This window comes from Drosophila ficusphila, unplaced genomic scaffold (genome assembly GCF_018152265.1).
Source record: "Drosophila ficusphila isolate 14025-0441.05 unplaced genomic scaffold, ASM1815226v1 contig_414, whole genome shotgun sequence".
In the NCBI taxonomy this organism is placed as follows: domain Eukaryota; kingdom Metazoa; phylum Arthropoda; class Insecta; order Diptera; family Drosophilidae; genus Drosophila; species Drosophila ficusphila.
In genome coordinates, this window is record NW_025064328.1 from 6,775,882 (window position 1) to 6,803,780 (window position 27,899).

Genomic DNA, 27,899 nt, shown 5'->3' on the forward strand with positions numbered 1-27,899 from the left:
TGGGAGCCACTGTCTCCGACAAGTTCATGTGTCATGTGTGGAAAGTGCTGGGTATACGGCCTTCCCGGAAAAACTCCATTTCTTGGGCGGGTTTTTAGTCAGTTTTGATTTATCAGCCCACCGCCCAAGTTGTAAGCGGATGTTGTAACGTCTCGCAATTGCAAATCTAAATGGCCAAGTTCTAGCTAAAAACTTGTATAAAACTATGGAATTACGAGTCAAAGATTAGCTCAACACAAAAAAAAAAAAAAAATAACATGCCATTTGTTGGTGGTCTTCCATCAAAGCCCCACATGTGACTTGAACTTACGCTGAACTTGTAGCTTCCTTCGGCTACTTGAGTTTCAGAAGGAAGGACGTCTGTCGTAGGTATAGAATTACATTAAGAAACATCATAAAAAAAACTGAGGCGAAAGCTAACACCGCCATATGGCGCAACCGGTTTTGAAAGTGGCGCCAAATTGCTTAACGTAGTGTTAATCGATCTGGCAACTCTGATCTTTGCTATCTTAAAACATGTAACATGGTAAAACGATAATTATTATTTGTTTTTTTCTCAGTTACTAACTTTTTTAACTGTGGGTAAGGCAAGTTGATAACTTAAGGTTGGTATCTGGCAACCCGGTCTTATCCATAATTTACACGATGTTCACTATAAAAAGTTTCTATAAACATCGATATCTATTTTCAAATAAATTATTGCCGGGCATATTCATTGTGTATTTAATTCATTTATATTTAATAAAAATTTGCGTTTGTTAAATATATTAAAATAGCTCATTATATTCTGTAACAAAAAAAATGAATCCATATTTAATCGATATTTTCGTTCGCTGTTGCCTGTCAACCCTTGTTTACTGTTAACCGAAAACTTCAATTCGAAGCGTCGCGCTGCATCGCCAAAAAGCAACATTTTGTAAAAATCGCTCTTATTTTTGTTAATTAAAGGACTTATCAGCCATGGAGGAACGCGGTGTTCTGAGCCTTGTTAAGAAGGTGATTCATTCGCTAGTGGTGTCCTCACCCGGACAGATGACGATCGAAAAGCTGATGCGCGATTACCGGAGCGAAGAAGGCTGCAATGTGCCCTACCAAAATCTGGGGTTCAGGGACGCCGAATCCTTTCTCCGCTCGATTCCAGACACAGTTCAAGTATGCCCTTACCTCACCTCAAACAAATACAACGTTAACTGCGATTAATTTCCAGGTAATGGGTCATGGACCCATGGCTCTTGTAAGAGCGGTAGCAACCGCCAAATCAGCGCACATCCAAAAGCTAGTGCAATGCCAAAAGAAGCCCAACAACAGATCTAGAAGTCGAGGGCATCACAAACCGAAATATTGCTTTGCCTCGGAACGTTCCAATCTAACCTTTATAAACGAAAGCGTAAGAAAAATGAGCTCTACCCAGGTGACATCACGAACGTATCAGGCGCCAAAAAATCAGCACATTCCTGTTTCGTATCCCAACTACAATCGACTTATGTATCCCGCCCACCCGTCGGTTGCCTACCCCGATATTAACGCCATGATCTGCGCCGGACAGCGGCAGGTGCTCTATAATTTCTACCAGCTGCAGTACTATTATTATCTCCTGTCGATGATTAATCCATATGCTTATCCGCAGAATGCTTCAATACCACAATGGCGGAATGTTGCGATACCCCAAATGCAGAATTTTTCAAGAACCCAATCGCAGAATATTCTAAGACCACAAACGCAGAACAATTCAACACCTCAATCACAAAATAATAGGCCGCTAGAACAGAATCGTCCCCAGATTAATCCGTTACTTCAGGAGAAAAACTTTCCAGAAACTGAGAGACTTAAGGTCGAAAATTCGCTCCCTAAGTCTTTGACAAATAAAAATGTTCATCCACAAAGACCGCAAACTCCTGAAAAGCTTAAACAGGCAAATGCAAAACTGGATAAAGAAACCAAAGAAATTGTGGATTCTTTTCAAAACCTCACTGTGGAGGAAACTCTCACTGTTGACCAAGACAAGCTGCAAAACAAACTAGATGAGTCTGAAGTTAAGGAAGTGGTTAAAGATCTATTTAGCTCTGGAGATGAAGACCAGGAGCATCGACCTGAAGTAGCAACTATTGTCAAGGAAGGAAATTCATCAGAGGAGCTAGATCTCGTTTCCCAGCATAACTACAAATCTTTATCTTATTCTACGACACCGGAGGTTATCGATCTTGAAGGCCCCGAAGAGCCCTTCTTTGATAATGAGTCTTCCGATGATGGGGACGATGAAAATGCCTTTCCAGCATTTGCTGTGGTATAAACCATTTGTATTCTGTAACTAATCATCATGTACTTAAAGGCTTATTTTGTTTTAGGACGAGCGGGTTCTAGGCGTCGATTACCCTTTGGACTCTGTTCGATTTGATTACAAACTGCCTGGTCGCGATATTGAGACAATCATCAAGTTGGAGCAACGCATTGAGGTCCAGTTGGTAAAGGTCGACAATCCTCACCACTTCAACTTTTGGGTATATAACGAAGAGTTCAATGAGTACAAGGCCTTGACCTCCAACATGCAGTAAGCCCTTATTGATTGGTTAAAATGTACTAGTAATGAACCTATATTTCTTATTATTTCTATACAGAACCTTTTACGAAAGTCGTAATGGGGACAAGTACACTATGCCGCTGAGCTTGATCACCGAGGATCATCTTTGTGCCGTGCGCTCCAGTAACTCAGGTGCGTGGGAACGAGCCCAAGTGGTAAAGCACCGGCCCGATAACTTTAGGAAGACCATTGAGGTAGAGTTGATCGACACTGGGGTCCAAATGTGTGTCACCCCCAGGGATATAAAGTTTCTGCTGAAGGAGTTTGCCACGCTGCCGCCGCAGTGGTTGGCTGGTCGACTGGCCTTTATAACTCAGTGGAAAGCTCCGTCCTGGTCGGCAGAAGCTGTTAACTTCTTCTACAAGATGGTTTCCTATCGCATACTTTGCGCCAAGGTCGAAGCTATCGAGGTAAGCCGATTATGATATAAATAAGATGCTTATAGCAGGACAAACCGCAATTCTTTTGCAGAACAACACAGCGTATCTTGTGCTGGTGGATCCAAACACCGACGAACAAGTAAAAAACCTAAACAAATCGCTCATTGACTCCGGGTGGGCTCGACGCTGCATTACGGCATAAATTTACATAAGTATATAGATTACTAGATATTCGGTTATAGCGTAATTTGATCATTAAGACCATTTCTATACTCCAACTTATCGGCATGGAATGTCATATTAATTTCTTTATGTTTCTTAGTTGCACTTCAATAAAACTCGTTTACATATTATTTTAAGGCAAACGCTGTCCTTCTGCTTTCTTTTTATTAGTTTACGTGTAATAAAATACTAAGTTACATAAATCCTTCAACAAGTCGCTGTCCTTCGCCTGATTTATGCTTGAAAGTAAAACAAACAAGGACTCAAAGACGAACCACTTGCAAAAGAGATCTCGCTCGCAACGAAATGTGGTACCTCGAACGAAAATTCTGAACCTTAATGGAAAATCATGATCTTGCTCGGCGGCAGGCCCGCAATAAATACTTGAAATGTAACTGAGGCGCTTTAACAATTCCCTATAAAAGACAACATTGTCTATGTTTTGTATATATGTTGTGTATATAGTTGGTTTCTTGTCTGTTCTTTTTTTTTGTTTTTTTTTTTTGTTATTTTTTGGTGACCGCTGAAACGACGGCACCCTGAGGTTGGTTTTTAATATATTTATTCCTTTTGTTTTTTGTTGAGGCTTCTCTACTACGTTGTGTGTCGAGTGGTGTTTTGTTTGTTAGTGAGTGAAAAACTAATAGTTCAACTACTAATGCGCATTCGTTAAATTTGCTTAAATACTTTTCATTTTGTTTTGTTTCTTGGGTTCTTTTCTTGTTTTGTATATTGCTGAGTTATGTTTTCCCTTTTTGCAATGCGTATTTAAATATGCTATATAATCGCAATAATACATAATTGTTTGGTTGTTTGTTTGTTTGTTGGTTGCTCGAGTACATAATAGCTACGCGCATAAATATGTTTTGGTATGCTGTAACGCTTCGCTTCGTTTATATCATAAGTGGATGCATGTCTGTCTGACTGACTGTAGTCACCTGTCGCCTGATGCCTGATGCCTGATACCTGTCACCTTTGACCTCCCCACCTGACCAGCTCCAGGTGTGCCTCCGTGTGTGTGGCTGTGTGTTCTTGTAGTAGGTCCATAGGACTAACGCCTATGTAGCAATTCAAAAGTCTATTCACTTCGTTATCGTTACAATATCGTGGGCATAAAACTTATATGTAGATTTACTTTATATGTCAGTATTTATTCTGTGTTCGAGTGTGTGTGTGTGTGTTGGTGTGGCGTGTGAAGTGAGGTGTTCGGGTGGCAAATCTTCTATGGCTGTGGGTCGTGATTTTCTGATCTGTCTGCTGGCTGCTGAGTTCTCTCTATCGTATAATTTATCTCTGTATGTACTCGTTTTCTCTTTTTTTGTTAATTTTTTTTCGATTCTTATATTAAAGTCATCACAGTTAGCGGAGCTGAAATTATGAATAATTATTGAGGACATTTTTTGTGTAATTGTTTTTTGTTTTTACTTTTTTTGGATTTTTTTGTTTTAATACGTTTTCTACTAAATCGCAATTGCATATATAGAGTGTCTACCATAAATTGATTCTTTTTTAGTGTACTCTTATCGCGTCTTGGGGTTCCTTTTACTAAATTATTATATACGCAGTGTGTGTGTGTGTGTGTGAGTGTGGGGTCCTGTGTGGGGTATGGGTGTGGGTTTTGGGTGAGTGAGTGGCCAGCGAGCCGAGCCGCTGGCTTCAGATGGATGCCCGGTGCCCGCCGGCACCGCTCGTCATCGTTCCTCAGTGTCATGGGGTGTTGCCCTCGAACAGGGCGCGGAACTCTCCGCTCCGCGGCCTCGGGAGACCCTCGCGTATCGTCTGCACCGGCTCAGCAATGCTCGACTCTGACCCATGCAGTAAATTCTCCTTGAGATCCATGTCACTGGAATAAAACAAACAAACACATTTAGCAATAAATAGTATAACATTTTTGTAAGAAAAACCAATTAAGACCTATTTTATATCACCAAGGACATATTTTTTAGTAAACATTCGGATTTCCCCAGCCAACTTACTCATCTTTGCAGTCATCCGCCTCGGCAGCCAGGGCATTCACCACAGCCGTAATCGTGTTCGACTCCGGATTGCTCAGCTGCTCGTCCTTCTGATGCATTATGTTCGGATTCTTGCCAATCTTGTTCAACCGCTCGGCGGCCACAGTCTCCATGGTCTTGCGCATCAGCGGATACTGATCCAGAACGCAATTGAAATGATCCACGCTCAACGAGAATAGATTGCAATAGGTTTCGGCTCGCACGCTGGCCACTCGACGCGCATTGGTCAGCAGACAGATCTCACCGAAGTAAGATCCGTCCGATAGTGAGGTGGCAACCTAGTGAATGTAGTGGTTATTTACTGTATTTTATGGTTTAATTTTTGTATTATTAACTGACCTCGCCGTTGGCCATGACAATGTCCACCACGCCCTCCTGTATGAAGTACATCTTAGTACCGATCGTACCCTCCTTTATGATAATATCACCTAAACAAATTAATTAATCATTAAATCAGTTGTACATTTAATCGAATTATTTAGTAAGAAACTTGCCTGGTTGGAAAACTTCGTATTTCAGTTTGGTAACTACGTCGGAAACGAAATTCGAATCGGCATTAGCAAAAAAAGGCACTGACGCCACGAGGGATCTGTGAAATATTACAATTTTCGAGTTTAGCAAGATGTAATCTTTTTGATGAGAACACAAGCAAAATACTAATCCTACAATTTTCTATCTAATTGGCTGAAAGTACAAAACACTTATAAAATCACTGGCCAGTGACAGATCGCCCACCTGCAGTTGTAGTTGATGACATCCTCGCGCAGTTTCTCGCTCAACTCGCCAAGTATCAACTCTTCATCGAAGAATTTACCCTGGTACCGATGCTCGAAGTATTCCGTAATGCGCTGCCGCATGTCGCGTGGCAGCTTGCGATAGGCCATGTACTCCTCCACCTGTTTAACCTTCTCGCGGTACTGGCGCCGGCTTGAGTCCAAGCTCTGGATGAGATTGGTCGCGTGACCGAGGAACAATGCGTAACAGGTGGCCCCGGATATCATCGATAGCATCGTGAGCCACATGTCTGTCAGTGATTGTGGTGGAAATCTGTGGAAAAGAAAGGGGTGTTAGCAATGTTACTTCTATAATAGCATTATCTTATTAAAAACCATGAATCCCAATCTTAGGTGACCAACAACCTACACAATTTAAGTAAACTCTTCCCATGAAGAAGAACTAATCCAAGTGGTTGGGGACATTTACTCACCTGCCGTAGCCTATACAGAGCATATGCGACATGGCCTTGAACAATGCCCACGAATACTGCTCCAGCCAGTACGATTCCTGCAATGGAACAGCCCATTTAGATAGCTCGATACCAGATAGATGGGGTTTACCGATCTGCGCGCACCTGCAACTCGTTGATGGAGACCCAGGAGTTGGATGGAAAACCCTGCAACATTGGCACTAAGAACTGCAAACAGCCGCTCCAATGGCCGATCAGGAGCATCATGCAAATTAAATTGAAGATCCTCATGAAGACCGAGGCCATATTGAGGAACTGCAACCAGAGAGGTCAATCAAAAAGAGTGCACATCAACCAAAGCCCAACACCGCTCGTGTGTGTGTATGTGTGTTTGTGTTTGTGTTTGTGTGTGTCTGTGTTTGTGTCTGTATATGTGTCCAAGTGTGCGTGTGTTACATATGGGTGTGAGTTCCACATATATAAAACCAAACGTCTCAAGTAAACGAGTGAAAGAAAACCCAAACGAGGAAATGAAACTTAGAACTTGGAATAATTTGTTTGCAACTTGGCGCACTTGGTGACGTTCTTGGCGTTTCCAGCTACCGGTAGTAAATATAACAGTTATTGCGTTATGCCAATCAAAGCAACTAAAACAAACCAAACCACAGCCATATTAAACAAGAAATTACTCAAACTCCCCACTCTGCCCGATAAGTATGCAACGGATACTCGGAATCCTGGGTCTCCAAATCATCGGATCGGAGCAGAGTTGAGGTATATGTAGTACATCCGATAAGATAACATAAGATAAGATTAGTCTAGTGTTAGGCAATACAACAGTGTCCGGTGTACTGGGTGTACTTTGTGTACAGTGTACAACCTGGGCAATCAATTCAAACTCAATCAATTCAAATTCAAACCATTTCTACAATTCGAATGGGTGCAAAATCAGCTTCTAAATTATGGTACAAGTGCTCATCTTTACTTTTGTTTGTTGTTTTTTTGTTTTTTGTTTGTTTTGTTTTACGTTTGTTAAACATAATTACGGACACTAAGCCGTTCAAACGTTCGAAATGTCGAAATCGAAACTCGTATTTTACAATGAAAGCGTTTTTGTTTATTTGACTTTCGCAGTTGTTAGTAATTGAACTACGTAATTCTGTACAAAGTACGGTAAACAAACCAACGGAAATTACACATGAAATTAACGGAAATCAAACGAACGGTAAACGAAAACATAGAGCAAGAGCAGGAACAGGAACAGAGAGTTCGAGAGAAAGAGACAGAGAAAGGGAGCGGTATTAAGATAATAAAATAACGATTGTTGCATTCAAGAATTCAGTGGCTGTAGCTGCGTGTGTGCGTGTACATGTGTGTGTGTGGGTGTCACTTCAAAAAGCTTATTTTTCTTTTATTTTTTACGCGCTCTTGCTGAAATCTTTTGTACAACAGAAGGGGAAGAAGGCTGAGAAATAAAATGTCAGAGAAACCAATACCAAACCAGAAACAGTAACAAAAAAACAAGTAACGGTAGCAGAGGCATCAAAACAGAGTTGTATTTTTTACACAGAGAAAAAAAATTGTCACAGATTTAATGGATTTAATCAAAAACAGATCTTGTTAAAGTTGAAAAAATTAAACATTTCTTTAAAGTTTCTTTTATATGTTTAAGCTTAAACATTTCTGTAACTAATTTCGATTTTCTCTGTGTAGTTTAGAGAGAGCAAGAGAGAGTTCGAGCGGAAAGCGCGCAGTACAAAAGCAGAAAGCATTGAGCTCAAAGTGAGGTTAAGTTGAGTACGATAGATACGATATAGGTTAGGATATGTGGAAAGCGTTTGGCACGGGCCCACAAATGTATGCTATAGAATACGAGTAGTATGTGGCTAGATATAGTACAGTGTTCGTGTTCGATCTGATTGGTCGTTGGATCAGTTTACCTGCTTCAGATCGATTGACTATATTGGATGTGTGTCATTGTGTCCGGATCTAAGACCTAAACCTAAAGCGAAAGCAACAGCAGCCATTACTTTTGCTACTATATGGTATAGTGCATATTTGTTGGTGTCTTTACAGTGGTAACATTTCGATCTGTGCTGCTTCATATTTCGAAAGCAGAAAGCATTCAACACACTATACAATTCGACTTCGTAATATATCCTGAGATCTGTGGCGTTTTCATGCTCTTCACAGCGTTATATAACCCAGCTAATCTGCGGTTCACAATGATAGATTTAGCAATACGATAGGATTTCCGATCATGCTCATGCATGGATTCAAAAACTACGGAATCTAGCGAAATATATTACATTATCCTTTTGACTTATTCTACGTCGTGTGAAGAGCACGAAAAGAGCTTCGGTTTGGCACCGAAGATTCATAATCAGAAAACATGTTTTTTTCTTTGGCTGCTTTTGGGCTAAACTCTCTTCTTCTTTTTCGTTTTGGCGAGTTTTCATTATGCATCACATGAGAAATAGAGATTATGTATGACAATATCAATCAATCAATCAATCAATATGTAAAAAAGGCAGTCTCAGAAAATTTACAGAACGTACGAACGAACGAACATTAAAATCAAGCAAACATGATCAACGAACAATCGAACGAACGAACAATCGAACGAAATTATGCACTAAAACTCAATTTTGGCTCAAACATTCCTCAAAACGTGAGTTATGTTGCGCCAATAATACATAATCATAATTTCAATCAATCAAGGCTTTTGGTTTTTGTTTATCAATATATACTGAAGTTGTTGTGTTGTTGATTTTGATTTTTGGGTTGTTACTTTTTTATTGGATGGTTTACCTTGAGAATTAGGTTGCTTTTTGTCAAGCCATCTTTGTCTTTTCTGTTCATTCTCCCTCTGCGATCAGCACTTTTTTTCTGTAGATTCTGCAGAATCTAAAAACCATATATACACAGGTATTTTAGGCCCTGATTCAGCTAGGTTGGATTTTTGTATTGTTTTGTTTATTTTATTTTTGTTTTGTTTGTTTGTTTTTCTTAAACTGATTTTCATAAGCATCATAAGTTGTTGTTAGTCGCATTTAGCAAAAAACTTTTCTTTTCATCGCTTAAGTTGAGCGCATCAAAAACAAAATAAACATAAATCATAATATACGGTGGTTTCCAATTTTAGGCAATGTTTTACATAGGACTAAAGGAACTGTACTTGTACGTATCTCAGGGGGTGTGGTGTGGCTGGAAGTGGGGGTGGGGATTAAGGGAGTGGGTGGGAGTTTCGGTTTTGGATATAGACATAGGATAAAAGCAATCCCCAGCCCTTGAGTTGGGGAAATGCCTTCAAAGAAGTTCAAAGAGTTGTACAAAGTGCAATGAAGAATATCGATTTGAGTGCTTCAAAGTCGGCAAGAAATTAATAGGAAATCTTAAATCGAATATATAGAATATCAGAACAACAGAAGCGATAAATCGAAGACTCAACTGAAGAAATGTGAAAGAAAGCAAAGGAATCTTCCCGCGGCACAAGTGAACGAGTTCTCAAGCTTAGCGAGCGCGTCAGATGGTTCGAGAAAAAACCCAAAAAAAAATATACATTTTCGATTCGATTTGAGTGTGTTACGAATATGTTAGTGTCTGGGTGTGTGTGTAGGGTGATATATAGGTATGTTCTTGCAGTAATCGGCCTGGGGGATTTATCAGGATCTGGTCTTGTGGACCCGAAGCGCAGCAGGCGCACAACACGAAACAAACATCGGGGTCACACAACTGTATAATTTACAATCTGAGTTGGCTTATGGTACAGCGATTGTCTGGTTCTATGTTTGATTGACTTTATAGACACACATAGGTTGAGGGAGGTTATATCATACTTGGTAAACAAAACGATTGGTAATCGAACGCAAAGGATTTAAACGTTTAACGGAAATCATAGACACAGAGGTTCCAGATAACAACTGAAAGAAAATACATAGTTTGAACATTACTGCGCGCCATCCACAATTATTCAATAGTTCTTAATGCCACACACATGTACGTACACATGTAACAAAGAAAAGTGAGCACTTTGGGGTTTCATAATATATTAATATCCGAACTCCCCTGACCACTGACCACTGTGCTAAGCCTAACTGCAGTTGACTAGATATAACCTAGATCCTCGAATCTGTTTTTGTGGTGTGGAGTGAACGGGTAGTTATGCTGATCTTACGGTCGAGAATTTGGAGCAAACTAAACAGAAATTCAAACCGAAAAAGAGGGTCGATCAGGGATCAAGGATCCCTGACTTATAACCAAAAAGGTAATGACGAAACGGGGTACTGAAACACATATATACACAGAAAAAATAAAAGTGGAAAAAAGTTGAACTTAGAGTAAAATACTTGAATACTGAATGTCTTTTCAACACATTTTTATAAGGTAATGTAACATAGCATACTTTAAGGCAGTTGTTGTATTTCTTGAAACCTTAACTTCATGGAATTTCAAATATATGTAAAGCGTCGAGCTTATAAAGAAATAGGAATTAGAAACCAAAACAAACATATTTTTTCTGTGTATATATTGTACAAATGTGTCGTAAAACTGAAAACCAGGGGGAGTAAGTACATTGTTATGCAAACTAAAGATGAAACGGTAACGAAACGAAACTGAAGGAAACGAAAACGAGAAGGAACTAAAGGATCGAGCGTTGCCAAAATGAGCCGGGTGTACTCACATAGACCTCCTCCCATTGGGACACGTAGCGCACGAGGCGGGAAAGGCGGAGCAGTCGGACCAAGGATAACAGCTTCGCCAGGCGCAGGATGCGCAGGGCGCGTCCAGCATGCAATATTTGAAAAGAATCAGAGAAATCCTGCAATTTCATAATCTTAAATTAAAATGTTGCGTACTGTTTCTTAAATACATTGACTTACTTGATTGAAAATTAAAAATATATAATCTAGCGGTATCGACGAAATCAAATCGAGAAAAAACCAAGTTCTTAAATAGTGTTTAGCTATAAGCTTTGGATCCAATATTACTTGTTCAGCGTTGTCTTGTTGCATAATTCCTGAAAACAGACATTCGTGCGAAAAGTGTTCGATTAAGCAGGGGGCGAAGACTTTGGGACATGGAACCAGTATTTTTGGATGGGGGTTTCGGAAAAAAATTGGTGGGGGGGGCTTGTTCGTTAGTTGGCTGGGTTGAGTGTGCATTACCTGTTCTAAAATTGACTACAATATCTATTAAAAAAATAGTATCACTTAGGCAGTTGAAGGCAATCCATCGTGTGCTCAGATCATCGTTGAAGAATGATATTGCGACTGGCAGGATAATAAGATTTGCTACTAATAATAAAAGCATGCAAAGGTCCCAGTAAAACCTGTCAAAGGAGATTGATTATAGTTGATTAGCAAGGGGTATTGTATTATTATAAATTATTTTAAATATTTTTTTTATTTTTTATTCAGAACCCACCTGAATGAACTGCAAGGGTGTATGACCCAATGCCCGGAAGTTTTCTGACGTATTCGCTCCTTGACCAGCGCCTTTCGGCTGCCAAACAGTTTCATGGCCAGTCGGTTGTCCGTCGGCTGGAACCATGATTGCAATTGACTTTTTAGGAAATTCGCAGAGACTTTTTCCGACACGATCGGTATGTTGGGCATGGGCTCCTCTTTCGGAGTGCCGTACAACGACACGTCATCAAAGTGTACCTGTGTGTGTGGATAAAAGTGATATCTCATTAGACTTTCAGTTTTCCAAATCCAGTTGCCTGCTAAGCAGTCAAAGTCAGAGTCTTGTAATAATTAAGTGTTATATATGCAAAGGATATATGTGTCTGTCCCGTGATAGTAGTACTAATAAAACCTTTGTCCTTGCCATTTCGGTTCCTTGGTCGCATATTAGCAGGGCCTCATCATCGAAAGCGGTGACCAGGGAGTCGGTGCAGGTGTTCTCGAACGAAATGCGCAGGTCGTTCTCGTTCACATTCAGCACCGAGCAGTAGGAGCAGCGCACCGATTCCTCACTATCCCCGCTCAGCAGTCTGAAATGGCATTGAGAATGTCGGAATCTGTAAACACGGAAGTGCTGGCTCGGAAAATTCCGTTACACGAAATTATGCCATATGTGTGCTGGTCAGCCCAAAATGAAAGTGAAACTACGCAGATGGGCTGTCAAGGTGGGCGGGATGGGCTGGTGTCGATTAACGCATCGGTTAAATAAATTTATTGTGTATACTCTAGGTGGGTATTACTCTTCTGGGGAGTTCCCCAGCATTGAAATTTCAAGCAAAGTATCTATGAATAATGAAATCTGTTAAATCTACATAGTTTATGGTCCTTCTGAAACATGTACCTAATTTTTCTGGTATAATACAAACTATTTGTTCCTTACAAAAATTTATAAAATAAAAATATCAATGAATCCTGAAAGCTTGAATTTATTTATTTTTATTTTTTGTAGATTCTTAGTAACCGGAAAAGCCTTTAATGTTTGTAAACCACGATATCACTAAAACTTTTTATGAGTATTGAGCAGGTAGGGTATGCTGCTGCTAGGGTATTCCTCTTTACGATCTCCAAAACGATCCAGTTTTTCTTGATATTTTTGTTTATTTTTAATTGCGGCACACGCACAATGCAGGTTTAATCGGAGCGACGGCTGCTGCCCTCACCTTGCCCACTGGATGGTGATTGTCAAGGTTTTCCGGGGAGGCAGCCCAGAGAAACTGGAATACCCCGGCCAGTTTCAGACCCCTTCTCCTCACCCTGGGTATTTTTGCGCTTTTTTTGCTTTATTTCTTTCTTTTTTTTTTGGAGCAGCAAACACTAAATAATAAATACTGAACACCGAACCCCGAACACTGAACGACAAATCGCGTGGTACGGTTATTATTCACGTTCACGGCGGACCTATTGTTAAATTCCGGCAGAGACGCGTGCTCGCGGTTACGTTGGTTTGAGCTTAGGTTATATTTGATATTTTCGTATATTTATAATACTTTTCGTAATTGTGTCGGTGCTTCTATTGCTATTATTACTGCTCTCTTTCGCCCGTTCACACTCAATTGAGTGTACTTTTAAATGGGAAAGTTTCGTTTTAATTAAGCCTGATGAAGCTGATTTAATTTAATCTTGGCCGCCATTGGCATTAGCCTAATGAATTTATTAGTTATTGTTATTGCTACGCTCGGCCACCAACCAACCGCTCAGTGTTTATTTTCCGCCGGCTATTGCATTACACAAATCAAATCACTTTGAGGGCTACAAATTCTTAATTGCGGTTCCCATTTCCAATTCATTTCACTTCACGGTGTTTTTGTTTGGTGTTTTGCATTTCAAAACTACATATTTATGGTCGGCAACTGGGAAGCGAAAACCGAAACTAAAAACGTGCTGGAGCAGATGTTTTCCGCTGATTTGATGGATGATGACTCGCGCGGTCGGACTCACACAGAATAGCTCGCACGGCTTTCGCCGATTCTCGAGAATCGGAGAAGTCTGGAGGCGCGCTCTATATAGAGTATCGAGTAGAACCGAGTACTTGGAGTGATTACAGCGGCAAACTTTTTGCGACTAGCGGCCGAGACTCGCAGGCCGCCTGGAAATCGCCGGCAAACACTCCGAAAAAAAAACGAGACCAGATCGGCGGGCGGTTCGACTTCGTAGCATTTCGGACTCCGATTCGGAATCGGCACGGAATCGGAATCGGAATTGAATCGGTTCGGATCGTGTGCGTCCTCGAGACCCGAAAAAAAGGGGGTGGGCATGGATCGTATAATTTTTTTGTTGTATTCTTACTTTCTGTGTGTTTGTTTGTGTTTGTTTGATGGCCGGCCGAGCGATATTCTTCTTACCTCGAATACCAATTGGCCCAGGAATTGCAGTTTGCTTCCGAGACGACCGAAATTGGCTGGCAATTGCCTAATTAAATAATTGAGATATTGACACCGTGCACTTGACGCTGGTTTTTATCTCAATGTTCTGTTTTTTATCTTTTCCGTTTCACTTTACTGTTACGGCTACTAGTTTGTTTTCTTTTTTTTTTTTTTTTTTTTTTTTTTCGTTTCTTGCCAGACTTTTTTTTATTAAGCTGTTGCTGATGCTGTGGCGACTTGATAACCTGTTCTGAACCCCGCGGCCGTTGCACAATAAATAAATAACGAATTTGTGCTGCCTTTTAATTGATTTCGCGACGAGCGGCGACGCAAATTATGGCTGCTTGTAATTCGCTGCCCGGTTGGTTGTCTTCACAAAAATTGATGCCAATAAAACCACACAATACAATATACACGAGTCGAAAAACTATCCGAAAACAGTAAACAGCAAATGGAACATAAACAATGATCCGCAAATACGTCTGGATTTTTTATGCAAATGTATGCGGCGGCATTCTATTCTTGGGGGATTCGGATCGAAATGGTTTGGATTGGATATCACTGGTCAGGAAAGGAGGAAACGCTGACCAGGTCTCAAATGGTTTTTTTTTATGGGTCTGGGTCTCGTTCTCGGTCGCAATTTGCGGATTTGTGTACTCGCGACAAATTATAGAATTATGCTATTCACGCCGACCGATTGAATCGTTGTTTACTTTAGCTCTCGCAATCAAACTGATAATGGAGCCGCTTTTCCGCGTCGCTTTTCCGTTTAGAAACGAAAGAGTGCTGTTATCGATTCAATTACGATTTGCAATCACACAATGACGAACCATTGTTTGGTTATTCCATCTGGACTTGTGGAACTTGGAACCATTGCCTCAACAAAACATTTCGTTTTGAAACTTTACCTCTTAAACGAGAAATGGAAACTAATAGCGTACACAACTTTCTGCTGAGTTATTTGGTTAATGAAAGAGGCTTACAAAGGTTTATTTCAAAACCTTCAACTTAATAATGTGTAGTTTTATAGTTTTTTGCTAATTTTGTTGCACTTATAAGCACATTATATATTCAAACTTTTCACACACCGATTGTAGACTTTTGAACCCTTTCAATTTTTGGTTGTTTCGACCGATCCGCTCAAACGTGAAGTTCACTGCTCGACGACCATTAGAAGTTTATTGCGCGAACTGAGACGAAAGGCAATTCGGAGTGGGAATCTCGGTCTGCGACGATGGAATTATGCAAATGCCCGCCGATAAGCAGAGCGGGCAAAAGGCAGAAAGCACTCAAAAAAACCGGTAAGAGACAGTCAGATGTTTTGCATACGCGTAATTCCCACTTGTAAGCCGGGGTAATGTATTGAATAGCTCGCTCTCTTTTCGGGGAATTATAGTAGGTAAACTGAGGAAAAAGTCACCGTAGGCTCAGAAATCCCCCCATATGTTTGCTGTTATTTTAGGAAAGTTTTGTTTCCAATTTTTAAGGCTTGTTCTGCTACTTTAAAGCTAAACAAATTGACTTAGACCTTGTCAGTTGTTGAATAAAATATACAAATGAAGTAGCAGTAACTGCAATCAATTTAAAAGGAATTTTAAATTCTAACCGCACCGGAATTGCGATAAAATATGTACAAACTATTTCACTTCCTGATTTATATTGTAATTAACTAACCCTGTTTTAAAATTCAAGAATTTATACAAATAAAAAAGTTGATAGTTATTTGAATATATTTTTCTTTGCGAATTTCCTAACTATTTTGTGATATAAAGGTGGATTTATTATGAACTAGTAGATTTTCCCTGTCTTGTACAGTACTCACCGATCGCCGAGCTTGCCCTTGTGCCGGCGGATGTGGCGCCGGTTGAAGCTGTTGGTGCACGACGTGGACGTGGGCCTCGCCGGATAGGGACACGGGTGGTGGCCCCCGGAGAAGCTGTGCAGCTGCAGCGACGCCTTGAGGTTGGCCGGCGCAGTTGCCGAGGAGGAGGCGTGGTGCGCGTAGTGATACGGATAGGAGTACGGATGCGGATACGGCACTCCGGCACTGGCGACGGTGATCGTCGACTCGCCAACAGGCTCGTGGCCCTCGTTGGCCTCCGAGGAGCCCTCCTGCTGCGACCCGTTGCTGGAGGAGTGGTGCGTGTAGTCCGTGGGCGCGCTCAGCTGGCGATTGAACTCGGCCTTGCGGCGCGTGAGGTCCGTGAGGCAGTACTTGTTCAGGTGTCCGTTGCTGCTCACCGAGCTCTTCGGCGACGCGGCTGCCGTGTAGTGACTGTGCCCGGGTCCCGAACCCAATCCCGATCCTGATCCCGCTCCCGATCCTTGGGCGTGGGCGTGCAGCTTGTGGCATGAGTTGCTGCTGGCGCTGAGCAGATTGCAGTTCTTGCTGCCGCTTGCCGAGCTGCTGCTGATCTTGGCCGCCAGCGAGTGCGGCACCGGCGGACTCTTGCCCGTCGCCGGAATGGTGTGGCTGCTACCGCTTCCACTCTCGCTCCTCACCGACGCCCGATGGCCGGGCAGGGTTTGCCTGCTCCCCTGACCCTGACCCTGCCCCTGTCCTTGACCCTTCCCCTTTAGGGATCCGTTCAGCAGCAACTGTTGCTGGCGGGCAGCAACCGCCGACAGAGCGGGCAACTGCTGGTTCCTCGTGCAAGTGGAGGTGGAACTGGCCGGCGCCGAGGAGGCCTGCGGATGCGGACTGGAACTCGACGTGGACACCTGCGGCTGCAGCGAGTGCTTCTTCTCCACCAGATAAAGGTTTAAGTACTTATCACCGGGATGCAGCGAGTTATCCGACACCGCGTTCGACTTCGAGATGATCTGGCCCTTCTTCTTGGCCGTTCGCGTTTTCAGCGAGAGATTGCGCAGCTTCTTGGACTGCTCCTTGATCTTGTTGGTGCGCAGGAACGAGGGACTGTTGGCGATGCACTTGAAGATGTACGTCTCGTTCACCAGCTGCTGCTTGTCGCTGCCGCTGTAGTCGTACTCGCTGCTCAGATTTAGATTGAGGTTGGTCAGATGGCGACGTTCCCTCTCTCTATCTCTATCTCTATCTCTGTCGCGATCCCTTTCCGGATCCGGATCTGGTTCCGGATCTGGCTCCGGCTGGGCCAACTGCTGGTCACTGTAGTGGCTCTTCAGCAGCGATCCAGCTCCTTCGGCCGCGGCTGCACTCAAGCTGCGCGAGTACTCGTGGCAGGCATCGTAGAGCGCCGACTGGCCACCAGTGCTGCTCACACTCTGGGTGCCGCAGCTCACCGGACTGTGGCTGCTGTCGAGGATCCGCAGCCCACTCCTGCTGTCCCCAGAGTTCTGCTTCGAGATGCCGCTCGTGGAAAGCCGACTGGTGCTGCTGCGCTGCCTTTGCTGCTGTTGCTGTTGCAGGTGTTGCTGCTGCAAGTGTTGTTGCTGCTGCTGCTGTTGCTGCTGTTGCTGCTGCTGATGCTGATGCTGCTGCTGGTCATCGCCCGCCCGCAGCAGCGAAGCGCTGTCCGCCGCCGAAGATGCCGCCGGCTGTCCGTTGCTGAGACTCACCAGAGACTGGCGCACCAAGTGCTGGTGCGAGTGAGAGTGGCGCTGCTGGTGGTGCGGCTGCTGCTGCTGATTCGGCTGGTTGTCCGGGCACAAGTTGTCGCGGCTGGCACTGCTGGCGGGATCACCAGCAAGGAAGAGGAGACGCAGGAGGAGGAAGAAAGAGGAGACTTCAATGAGTACCGCGTGGAAAGCACAGTGGCATCGAATGGCCAGCGCCGCTGGCAAACACTCAAATTTATCTATTTCAAATTGGCAAGCAGGCATTGTGGGGAGACGGCACGGAACGCAGGTTCCGTGGTTCAGAGGGCCACGCTAAAGTGAGCAGGAAACAGAGTGTGCGAGTGTGCGAGTGTGCGAGTGTGCGAGTGTGTGGAAAACCGCGAGACAAACAAAGAAAATTCTTAATTATAAATATTGATTGTGCAACATGTGAGCGGTGAGGAGCGTTTTGGGGGGTGGAGGAGTATCGCATTCCCGGCGTGTATGTGAGTTCATCGCACAGGGGACACTTGATATGGTTCGATTCTGAATTTCAGATTCCAATTGCCTGGTTTTGCGGTGGAAATAGATCACAGGCTCATCTGCTAATTGCTGTCGCCTTGAGACGACACGTGACTTCATTAGAAATATTAGATTAAGTGTGGCGTTATCTGATCATTACTTTGTAAATGATTCACACAATCTAACTAGTAACACTAATAGAAACAATTTAGACAGAGAGTGACTTAATCGCATCATTACTTTTAATAACCAGCTGTTTTATTTGGAGTTTGCAATAAGTGTAAAGCGCTTTAGAGAATTTACTTTACTTTATGCTTGGTTCTAACACTTCGCCCATATCAAGTGCCCTCTGTAAGAGCAATGTGTGATACAATTTATAGAGACATCTATATACAATGGTTGACATGCTCATCTGGTTTCTGATCGCGCGAAAAATTCAACTAAATTAATGTATGGCGGCACGCAGGCCAAGCAGTGATAGAGTCACAGATACAGATACACAAGCGGTAACAAACGGCTACACGGAGATACAGATACAGATACAGATACGGATACACACCGATTCGATATTGGGCAGATAGAGATATAATATAAGATATATGGCTAGGTGGGTGAATATATGGCAACGCGTGCCGGATGGTACACACAACCATTCCGCACGATGGGCGGCGGAAGTGCCCTAAATCAAATGGCCAAAAGGCCGAGATAAGATAAGGTTGCGACAGAAGAACAGAAGAAACAGAAGAACAGGACTGATAAGCCGTGGGAGCAAAGCGTTAGTTACAATGGCGCAAAAGGGGAGGCTGTATGCTTTATTTACAGATGATATGGAAATGCGGGTAACCGGAGCGATCTGGCCCACTGTGCCGCCGGGCAATCAATGCTGCGAAACGTGAGGCAAACTATTGTTGACATTGCTGAACACTGCCCCCCCGCTCTCGAACAAAGGGAAAACAATTGGAGCCCTATTCTCGGTGTGCGTGCATCGAACTTATCCGATTCTGATTCCAAATCCGATTCCGATTTCCCCCTCTATTATTTCCTCTACTATAGTTGAGTGCGAAAAATGGGGGAAAATGGTGCAGAGCAAACAGCATTTTCCCAGCACCGGCATCAAATCGGAGTCGAATCAATTTCGGTCAATTAGGCAGCGGCTCCCTCACGCCAGCGGCGCAATTATCCCGGCTCTGAATCGAATTTGAATGCGAATCGGAATCGGAATTGGATTTTGGAATCAAATCGTCATTTGAGCAAATATAAGTAAATATGTCAAATATTTGCACGCTAATGTTCCGCCGGTGAGTGTGCACTTCGCTCCACAGATACTCGGATACAAAGATACCGAACGAGCGAGATACAATCCGAGATACATCCGCTGCCGAGTGGCGGCCTCTTGCCAATCTCGGACCTAATCTGGCCGAAAGTCACTTTCGAGGAGGCGACGCCGAGCCAAATCAAAGCGAAAGCATCGACAGCTCGAGGGAATTCCAGCTCTTTGGACTTGGGCTTGGGTTTGGGTTTGGATTGGGGTTCCTCGTATCTGATGGCTTTTTCATCTCGGCTTCGAGTGTTTGCCACCTGTCAAGTGCTGCAGTCAAAAGTCGCCCTTGCCCCTTTTCGCAGACAAAGTAGCGACGGCAGTTTGGGTTCGGGCCCAGTTTTTGGGCTGGGTGAACTAATAAGACAACCTTGTCTGCACAGAGAAAAATAAATTCCATCTGCTTTTATTTACTACCAAATCAGTATAATCTAAAAAAAGCACCCATTAAAATTTGTTTAGAAGAAGATTGTTTACTTGAAGTAATCTCTATTTTTGTGAAAATTATATTGAAAGAAGCTTTAACAGATATCTTGTTGCTATGTCACATTTTCATTGGTTTTTTTATCAAAGCCAAAAGCCAATAACTGCTGAGTTACTAGGCCTATTTTAAATTGTTTTTTCCGACTGCTCTTTTTTTTGCGGCCCTTGTTCAATGTGAACTTTTGGCGCAATGGAGTGGCCTTCTGGCCAGGGGATTAGCCGTGAAGCTGGGAGCATGTGCTGCCGATCCTCGAGAGCGTGGAACTGGGGGCCAAACGAGTCTGGCGGAGCAGGTTTCCGCCATCGAAATCGCCACTGCTCCACCGCTCCACCCGCGACTGAGACACAATGTGCCTCAATTAATAATTCAAAAGCCAATTGAAGGCATTAAGCGTAAATTCGTAAGGCGTACGTAATTGAGTCGCTGCCTGCCTGCATTCCACTTCGTTCATCGATATTAAATCAAGTGCAGCTGTGAGCCCCCAAATGGGGGATCCACAACTCTATTTACATCTGAGCTGCTGGCCTCAATGGAGATGGTAATGTGCCACTCAGTCCGCAGCACTCGCACTTCCCTGAACCCCAATGTCTAATGTGGAACACTTTGGTGGTCTTGAACTTTGAAACACTTAACCTGCCCGCTGGTGCTATTTTAGCATTCAATCCGGGCGAATATTTTGGAAAATGTTCAATATGCATTTAATTGCCCATGAGCTGAAAGCTCCCGCCAACAAAATCAAACAAAATTGAAAGCAAATTGCCAAACATGCCACTCGATACACATTTCCGTGTAAACACATTACGAAAATTTCCATTTTTAGTGCACAATTGTTTACCATCGTGCCAATCTACAAAGCCTGTGCAGTCAGGCGGATTTTATTTGATCAAATATAAACTTACGAGTTTTTCTTTGTATAAGAGAAAGTGAATCAGAAAAATGGCATATAAATTAGATGGTTACGATTTCCTTTATATAAACTAAGAAGCTTTATAAATACTTTCAAGAGGCACGTCCGGAAATAGAGGGCCATTAAATATTTTATTCCTTTTTATAACTAGAAAATAGGCTGAACATGTTTATTTATCTTATTTTATGGCTTCCAGCACCAAATTTTAATCCCTTAATTTTTTATTTTTCAAGCAAAGTGTGGAAATTTCCAAGGCACTTGACAAAAGACCCGAATTTCGAGTTATATCCTAATAAAAATATTTCTGAAATACAAATTTTTATCACCCCAAAATATAACAAAGGCTTCAGTTGATAATCAGAACGGGTCCGAAACGACCTTGCCAATCCGAAACTCTCCGGTTTTGGCCCATTTAAGGTCATTGCAATAACGAGCTGAGGTTACCAATGGGTCATCTAATGTTGTTTGTATGGAAATGCCATTTTAAATACACTGCGCAGGCAGTAATTAAATTTCGACTTCAAAAGATTTCCGGCTGGACAGGCAAATGAACACAGAACTCGATGAGAGCTTAGCTCGTCTATAAATAACACGATTTTCGGCTAACCAGAATTCCGCCAAAATTATCCATTAATTATAACGACAGCCGAGCAATTAATAAATCTGGATTGCGGGCCGGGGGTTAGGGAAATCAGTGGAGTCAACAAACAAAGAAATGCTACATCACAACCACTTGGCATGCCAATTGTAAATAAATTTGAACTCGACTTGGGTGATATATGGGAGTCGGGGTAGCATCTAAGGGGTCAGACGAGTGTGGGTTTACTAAAGATCTTAAGCAGGCGGGGAAAAAGTCATTAAAGCGATGCATTCGTTTATCTCTTTTTTGGTTGACTTTTGTGGAACGGGTTTGTTAGCAAAGTGCATCAAAATTAATGAATTTACTTTCGCTTGCAACCAGAAATTGTGAAGCTCAAAAGTTGAAACTTGTAGGGGGTGGGGTTTGGTTTTTTGGGGAAGTTTCTAGTAACGAGCAGGAAAGTTAGTAGCATTAAATGTGTATCTTATATCAGTGTTGCAGTTGTATTTGTAACGTTAAGTAGTAAGTATAGGTAGTAAGTTTAAGTAGTAGTAGTATTAGTAGAAGTACCATACAGAGACTACGATCTATATAGAGAGAGAGGCAGAGACACTGAGAGACAAAAAGAGAGAGATAGAAAGAAAGTATGGGGAATATTCGAAACTTGGTCGGCGGTACCTTCACTGGTGATGTCTAAGATCGCTCCACAGCAATATGTGAGTTGCAAAATTTCGGTTTGTGGCTTTTATTCTTATCTGGTTTTGGTTTTGGTTTCAGTTTGGTTGGTTCTTACTTTCTGTTTTCAACGTTTTTTGTACTTTTAAGCAAAGTTTTTCTGCAAAACAACAACGACAAGGACACGAAATAAATCCAAGTTATTCACGTGACGAGCACCAAATGGAAATAATAAACGAGAAATGAAGGAAACGAAACTGAAAAACTAACAAACTGAGCGGGAAATAACTTAAATGAGATTCGTTTGGGGGATAAGAAATTAAATTAACTGCACAAAGCACACAGACACGAGAGGGTCCTGCCCATGTTTTGTATGTGTTTGTCTCTGTATTTTCTGTGTGGCTGTATGTGTGTGTGTGTGATTTTTTGTTGCTGTCGAGTGTATGGAAATGTGGAACTAGAACTAGCTCAATTGGAAACATCGGTCTTCCTTTTTGGCACAAAAGAAAAGAACAGCTTATCTGGCCCTCTGCTTCACTCGCTCACTGTCGTTGTCTCTGTCTTTTATCATGTGTGTGAGTGTGTTTCTGTCGGTGAATAAGCTATGAGTATGTGTGAGTGTGTGTCTATGTGGGAGGCAACAACAATGCAGTAAGTCGGCAAGCGCTTATCGATACATACAAACACACACCAAGACAAGCATAATGCCAGCCGAAATTCGGTCAGTGGTTTAATCATTGAAGTAAAAGCGAAAGCTTCCGCTCATTCAAACACACACCCACACAACTGCAATTACATGAACAGTGGCCCCCGAATGTATGCAACACTGCGTGCGATTGCACTTAAAGTACTTTGACACTATTCTCAAGCGATGCGCGATTCATTGTATTGGTGCGATTGTCCGCTCGTGTTGGTATTGGTGTGTGGCCATTGTTGTTGCTGGCCTGGCTGGACTTTTAATCTAGTTTCGTAATTGCATTGACTGGATGACGGATGACCCCCTGAAAATAGGAACGGGGCGGTGGTGGGGCGGAGGAGCAGGAGCAGGAAATCAGTTCACAGCGGGCCAACAAGGAGACCACTTGGCAACTCACTCACACGCACACACCCACGCCCACTTAGCCTCACTCACACACACGCGGATGATTGTGAACAGTAACAACAACAACAGCAACTGTGGCAGCAGCAGCAACAACATCAACAACAATAACAGGGTAACTCAAGAGACAAGGAACAGAAACAGACATCGAACAAAACGGTACGAAACGAAACGATACAAAACGAACAACACAATAAACAGGATCCCAGGGTGGACCTCAAACCTTCAAATATTCTTTTAGAAAATGTCATCATAAAAGATTTTCAATGCATAGCTTAGTTGCCATTTTCACAAAAAAAAAAAAAAAGAATATGGTGTTTGAAAATTTCGGAAAATAGTCAACGCTGCGTATGAGTAATAATTATATAAAAATTGCTCATACGCAATGTTGACTACTTTCCCTTTGAGATTTCATTTCATAAAGATTTATGTTTACTTCAACTTTGCTAAAAATTATAACCTTTAAATTTACATCATCTATATGTGGTTTTTAAAGGTTCCACCCTAAGGATCACATAAAAACGGAACAGAAATACATTCATCTCAAAACTGTACAGCGCGGTGTGGGAGATCCCAGATCAGAATCAATTTTATTTGATCCGAGAGTCGCGGATGCTCTCCCACACCAGTACAACGTACATCGTGCACAACAACAGTACAAGGACATACAAAGATGAGTACAAGTGAGTTGGTAACGCCTACCGTTGATCGTTGGTAAAGGTTCCGAAGGCTCCAGGACCGCTGACTCGGCGCTGAGTGTGTTTAACGTGCATTTTCTTGGACCCACGACGCCGCCGCTGTCACGTCACCACCTGCACTCGAACTCGAGTTCGAACCACATCGAACCACTCGCGCCACCTTCGCTAACGTAACGTAACGTAACGTGGTTGTTGTTCACGGGGATATTTCTGGTTTTACTTTTTTTATTATTCGCCTTTCTGAGGGTGTTGCTAGTGCCGCCGGGAAGGCCCCGCAATGCCCGCTGCAATTCTTGGCCTTGTCATAACGGCTGAGTGTGTGTAAGTGTCTAGCGCTAGTAGTATTAGTAGTTGTGTGTGCAGGTGTTGGTGCAACTTCCGCTTCGATATTTGGCATTAACTAATACAGGTCCAAGGCTGAGGCACACGGACACGTAAACAAAAATAAATTGCTTTTCGTTGTGTTACACACTCTCTCTCTCTTTCTGTCCGCTCTAGCTATCTCACTCGCACATGGGGCTTGTTTTTCTTATCCGTGTTTTAGGTTGTAGGTTGTAGGTTTTAGCTTTTAGGTTAGGTTTTCGATTTTGGTGGGTTCTTAGGTGTTTGGTTGAATAACGTAGGTTGGGTGAGGGTATCTAAAAGGTGGCCTCTAAAATAGTCAACAGCACTGCTTGTATTGCTTATAATTCTTCACTTTTCGTTTCGATTCGTTTTTGTTTTATAGGCTCTCATTCGTTTGAGGTTATGTGACTCTGACTTGATGGCTTTATCTGTTTGAGTTGCGTGTATAATAATACCATATGTTACTATTTATAGTTTAGCTTTTTGGTTTCTTTTTTTAGTTTAGTTTACAGCGTTTTTCGGGGCTATTCGTTTTGTACTCTGGATTATAAATGTCGTTTAACCTCTAGGGTGTATAGTTATTGTTGCTTCTCGGTTGGTGGTGTACGGATGTGATGGTGGGGCCTTGGAACTGGAACTGGAACTGGAGTTGGAGCTATAACTGTAGCGGTAACGGTAACGGTAACGGTAACGATAACGGTAACTGGAGCTGAACGTGGGATGGTCGGCAGGATCGGGATCCAAGTATGGATCGTTAAATTATTTATCACAAAAACAAACTAGCTGTTGGAAGGGGGTGTGGGTTGGTTTTTTTGGGCTTGTGATGATGACAGCTCAGTTTCCTTGCTCCGAAATGTATGCTATCCGCCGCTTTTCAACCCTCTAGCCGCTCCGCTCCACTCCTGTCCTCTCGTCCTGCTTAAGTTAATGTTTGGTCATGAAAGTTTAACGAACGCACCGCAGTTTTGGCTTTGCGGTCGCCTTTTTTATTTTGTGTTTTTTTTACTTTGTGGCAAATGGAAGCGACGCGAGTTAAGGCGGAGTTGCGTCAAGGCAGCGCAACACGGGAAACCCAAAGCAGGTAGCTCGATTTCGTCCTGTACGTTTGTATGCCTCCGTGGGTATACGTGTGTATCTGGCTACACGAGCCACACGCAAAGGACCCCGATCCAAATCCGGACCCGGCGACAGTCCCTCCTTGGGACTCCGTGTGGCGACGTCCTTCGCCACCCAATTAATGCATTAATCGCCCTCGTTACTTATTCAGATGCAATTTGAAAGGCCTAGGTCGAGGGCGGGGCTGGGTTCGGGATCGAGTTTTGCTTTAGCGGCATTATAAAAATAAATCCATATAGGTAGATATACAGACTGGCGTTTATCTATTCGCTACGGCTAGGTATTCTTGTATATATCTCGTAGGTGTATATATATATATATATATATTGTATATAGAGAGGCAACTACTTGGTAGTTTTAGTTAGTCGTTAAGTGCGTTTATGTTGCGGTTATCTGAATTTCTTTATTTGCTGTCCTATGGGCAGAGACGCTCGTCTCTCTACAAACTACGAGGTTAGTTCCATTACACTATCTCAACGGGGATTACGCTCTATATCCTTGGGCTGTATATTGTATTATCATCCGGCGGTGAACAAACGGCAACGAACTACAGATTTGTGTTTTTTTTTGTATTGTTTTTTGCTTATGTGGTTAGCGTTTATCGTTTATCTATAGCACTTTTGTATATAGCGAGTGTCCTTTGTATATTTTTAAAAGTAATTCTAATCTTCGGTTTGCTTTTTTGGTTATGCCTTTAAGATTTGCTCAATTTCATTGTTGCAGGTACTTTGGTTTTGGTTTATCATTACTTTCTATTTTTGGTTATCGCGTGTCCTTTATTTATAGGCGTTTCCAGGGTTTTCCACTTGCTGACTGACTGCTGGCTGGCGTTGATTAAATAATTCTGCACTTTGCGTTGATTTTTCGAGTTTGCTTTCTTGTCCTTGTTTGCGCTGATTTCCGCTTTTGTTGCTCCGATTCTATTTATTCGTTTTTGTCTTTTGTCTGTTTTATTTTTATTTTTTTGCCAGTCGTTCTATTTGATTATGTAATTATGCTTGGTTTCTTATTGGATATTGAACTGTACGTGTGTCCTAGGGCAACGTGTGTGTCTGTGTCTCAGTGTGTGTGGTGTGCGGGTGTGTTGGTGTGTTACATGCGATTTTTTCAGCTGCTGCGGCTGTGTTTGTGGTGGTTTCGTTGGTTTCGTGGGTTTGCGATAGACGTAAGTGGTTCGTCATCAACATTTTTCGCACATACATACACGATTCACGGGCGCCACACGGAGCGGCATGTCCACATGTGTGTGTGTGTGTATGAGTGTGTGTGTGTGTCTGTTTCTATGCCATGGTGGGTGAAATTTATTGAATGAAACGTCAAGCGATTTGACGAATTTTAAACAAATTATTTATAACACACAGAGACACAGGCACGCACACGCAAATATTGCGAGAGAGACACGCACAACAGTCGTGGCACGAAAAACAGCGCACAGGACACACAGGACACCTTGTGGGTGGCGATGGTGGTAGTGGCGGTGGTGGGAGGATAACAAGGAGCCATCGAGGAGGAAGAAGAAGAGGAAGCCAGAGGAGTGGAGGTGAAAGTGGGAGGAAGTGCACACGTTAAATCAATGCTTCTTTTGACCTCTATTACATTTTCGTTCGCCTTTCGTCTTTCTTCGCCACCTTTTCCCCTCCTCCTCTTCTTGCTCCTTGAACTCCTCGTTTTTTCCTGAACCCACGACTACCTGGTACTTTTTTCAACGCCCGTGTTACGGCACATTTAATATTTCATATATTCTTTTTTTCGGGCTCTATGTACCAGATACACAGTCACTGCTTCTCGAAACTCGTATTATAACATTCTTTCTTTACTTTCAATTTCGATTTCGATTCTCTTTTTTTTTTATTTTGTGGGTCGCGCTGGCTCCTTTCGTTTTCAATTTCGCCTAAGTGTTTATCACAATGCTGACTTCGCTGAATGATTTATGCCATTCGCAACCGAGCAGCGCACTTAAACTTGCTATTTGAAATCTCTTCTTTATGTAACGAACGGAATAGTAGCTGCTGACACTGCCACTGCTGCGCTGCTGCTGCTGCTGCTGCTGCGACACGAACGAACTCAGCGCGACAAGTGAGACTTGGCTTTCCGATTCGCATGCCACTGACGTGCGCCGTGGCAACGGAAACAGAAACAGAAACGGAGGCAGAAACAGCCGAGCCGAGTTGAGTTGAGCCTGCGAGATTCGCTGAAAATCGATAAGGACAGGCAAAGTCGCCTGCCAAAAATGCAAAGGAGGGGTCCTTGGAGGGGGCCAGGATATGACTATGGCAAAGGCGAACGGCACAAAAGCACATTCTTCTGCGGCCAAAGTGAAACCGAGAGCTTGTGGGTGGCGCGGCAGTGAAAGTGCACATGTCCTGAGTGTCTCGTGTCCTGCCGCACAGTGGAGTTCCCCAAATATGGCAGCTCTCTCTTAAACAT

At 42.8% G+C, this 27,899-nt stretch overlaps 2 protein-coding genes across 7 annotated transcripts; one reads left to right on the forward strand and one right to left on the reverse strand.

The window, feature by feature from the left end:
* Positions 1-872: 872 nt before the first annotated feature.
* Positions 873-3,323, forward strand: LOC108101543. The gene is made up of 6 exons (XM_017205931.1): positions 873-1,152; positions 1,208-1,552; positions 1,628-2,284; positions 2,346-2,548; positions 2,616-2,988; positions 3,050-3,323. Exons 1-6 carry the CDS (start codon positions 961-963, stop codon positions 3,158-3,160), a joined length of 1,881 nt encoding a protein of 626 aa, XP_017061420.1. The 5' UTR covers positions 873-960; the 3' UTR covers positions 3,161-3,323.
* Positions 3,307-27,559, reverse strand: LOC108101541. Of its 6 annotated transcripts, none has more exons than XM_017205926.2 (16): positions 27,290-27,559; positions 24,016-26,448; positions 16,035-17,858; positions 12,214-12,379; positions 11,809-12,047; positions 11,550-11,713; positions 11,265-11,401; positions 11,066-11,218; positions 9,193-9,288; positions 6,547-6,696; positions 6,403-6,479; positions 5,931-6,242; positions 5,690-5,784; positions 5,535-5,623; positions 5,157-5,473; positions 3,307-5,023 (listed from the first exon to the last, which is right to left on the reverse strand). In XM_017205926.2, exons 2-16 carry the CDS (start codon positions 24,084-24,086, stop codon positions 4,888-4,890), a joined length of 4,026 nt encoding a protein of 1,341 aa, XP_017061415.1. In that variant the 5' UTR covers positions 24,087-26,448; positions 27,290-27,559; the 3' UTR covers positions 3,307-4,887. The 6 variants fall into 6 exon arrangements, with proteins under 6 accessions (XP_017061415.1, XP_017061414.1, XP_017061416.1 ...); XM_017205925.2 differs by having other exon boundaries at positions 27,163-27,559; XM_017205927.2 differs by lacking the exon at positions 27,290-27,559 and having other exon boundaries at positions 24,016-26,506.
* Between the last annotated feature and the right edge of the window lie 340 nt (positions 27,560-27,899).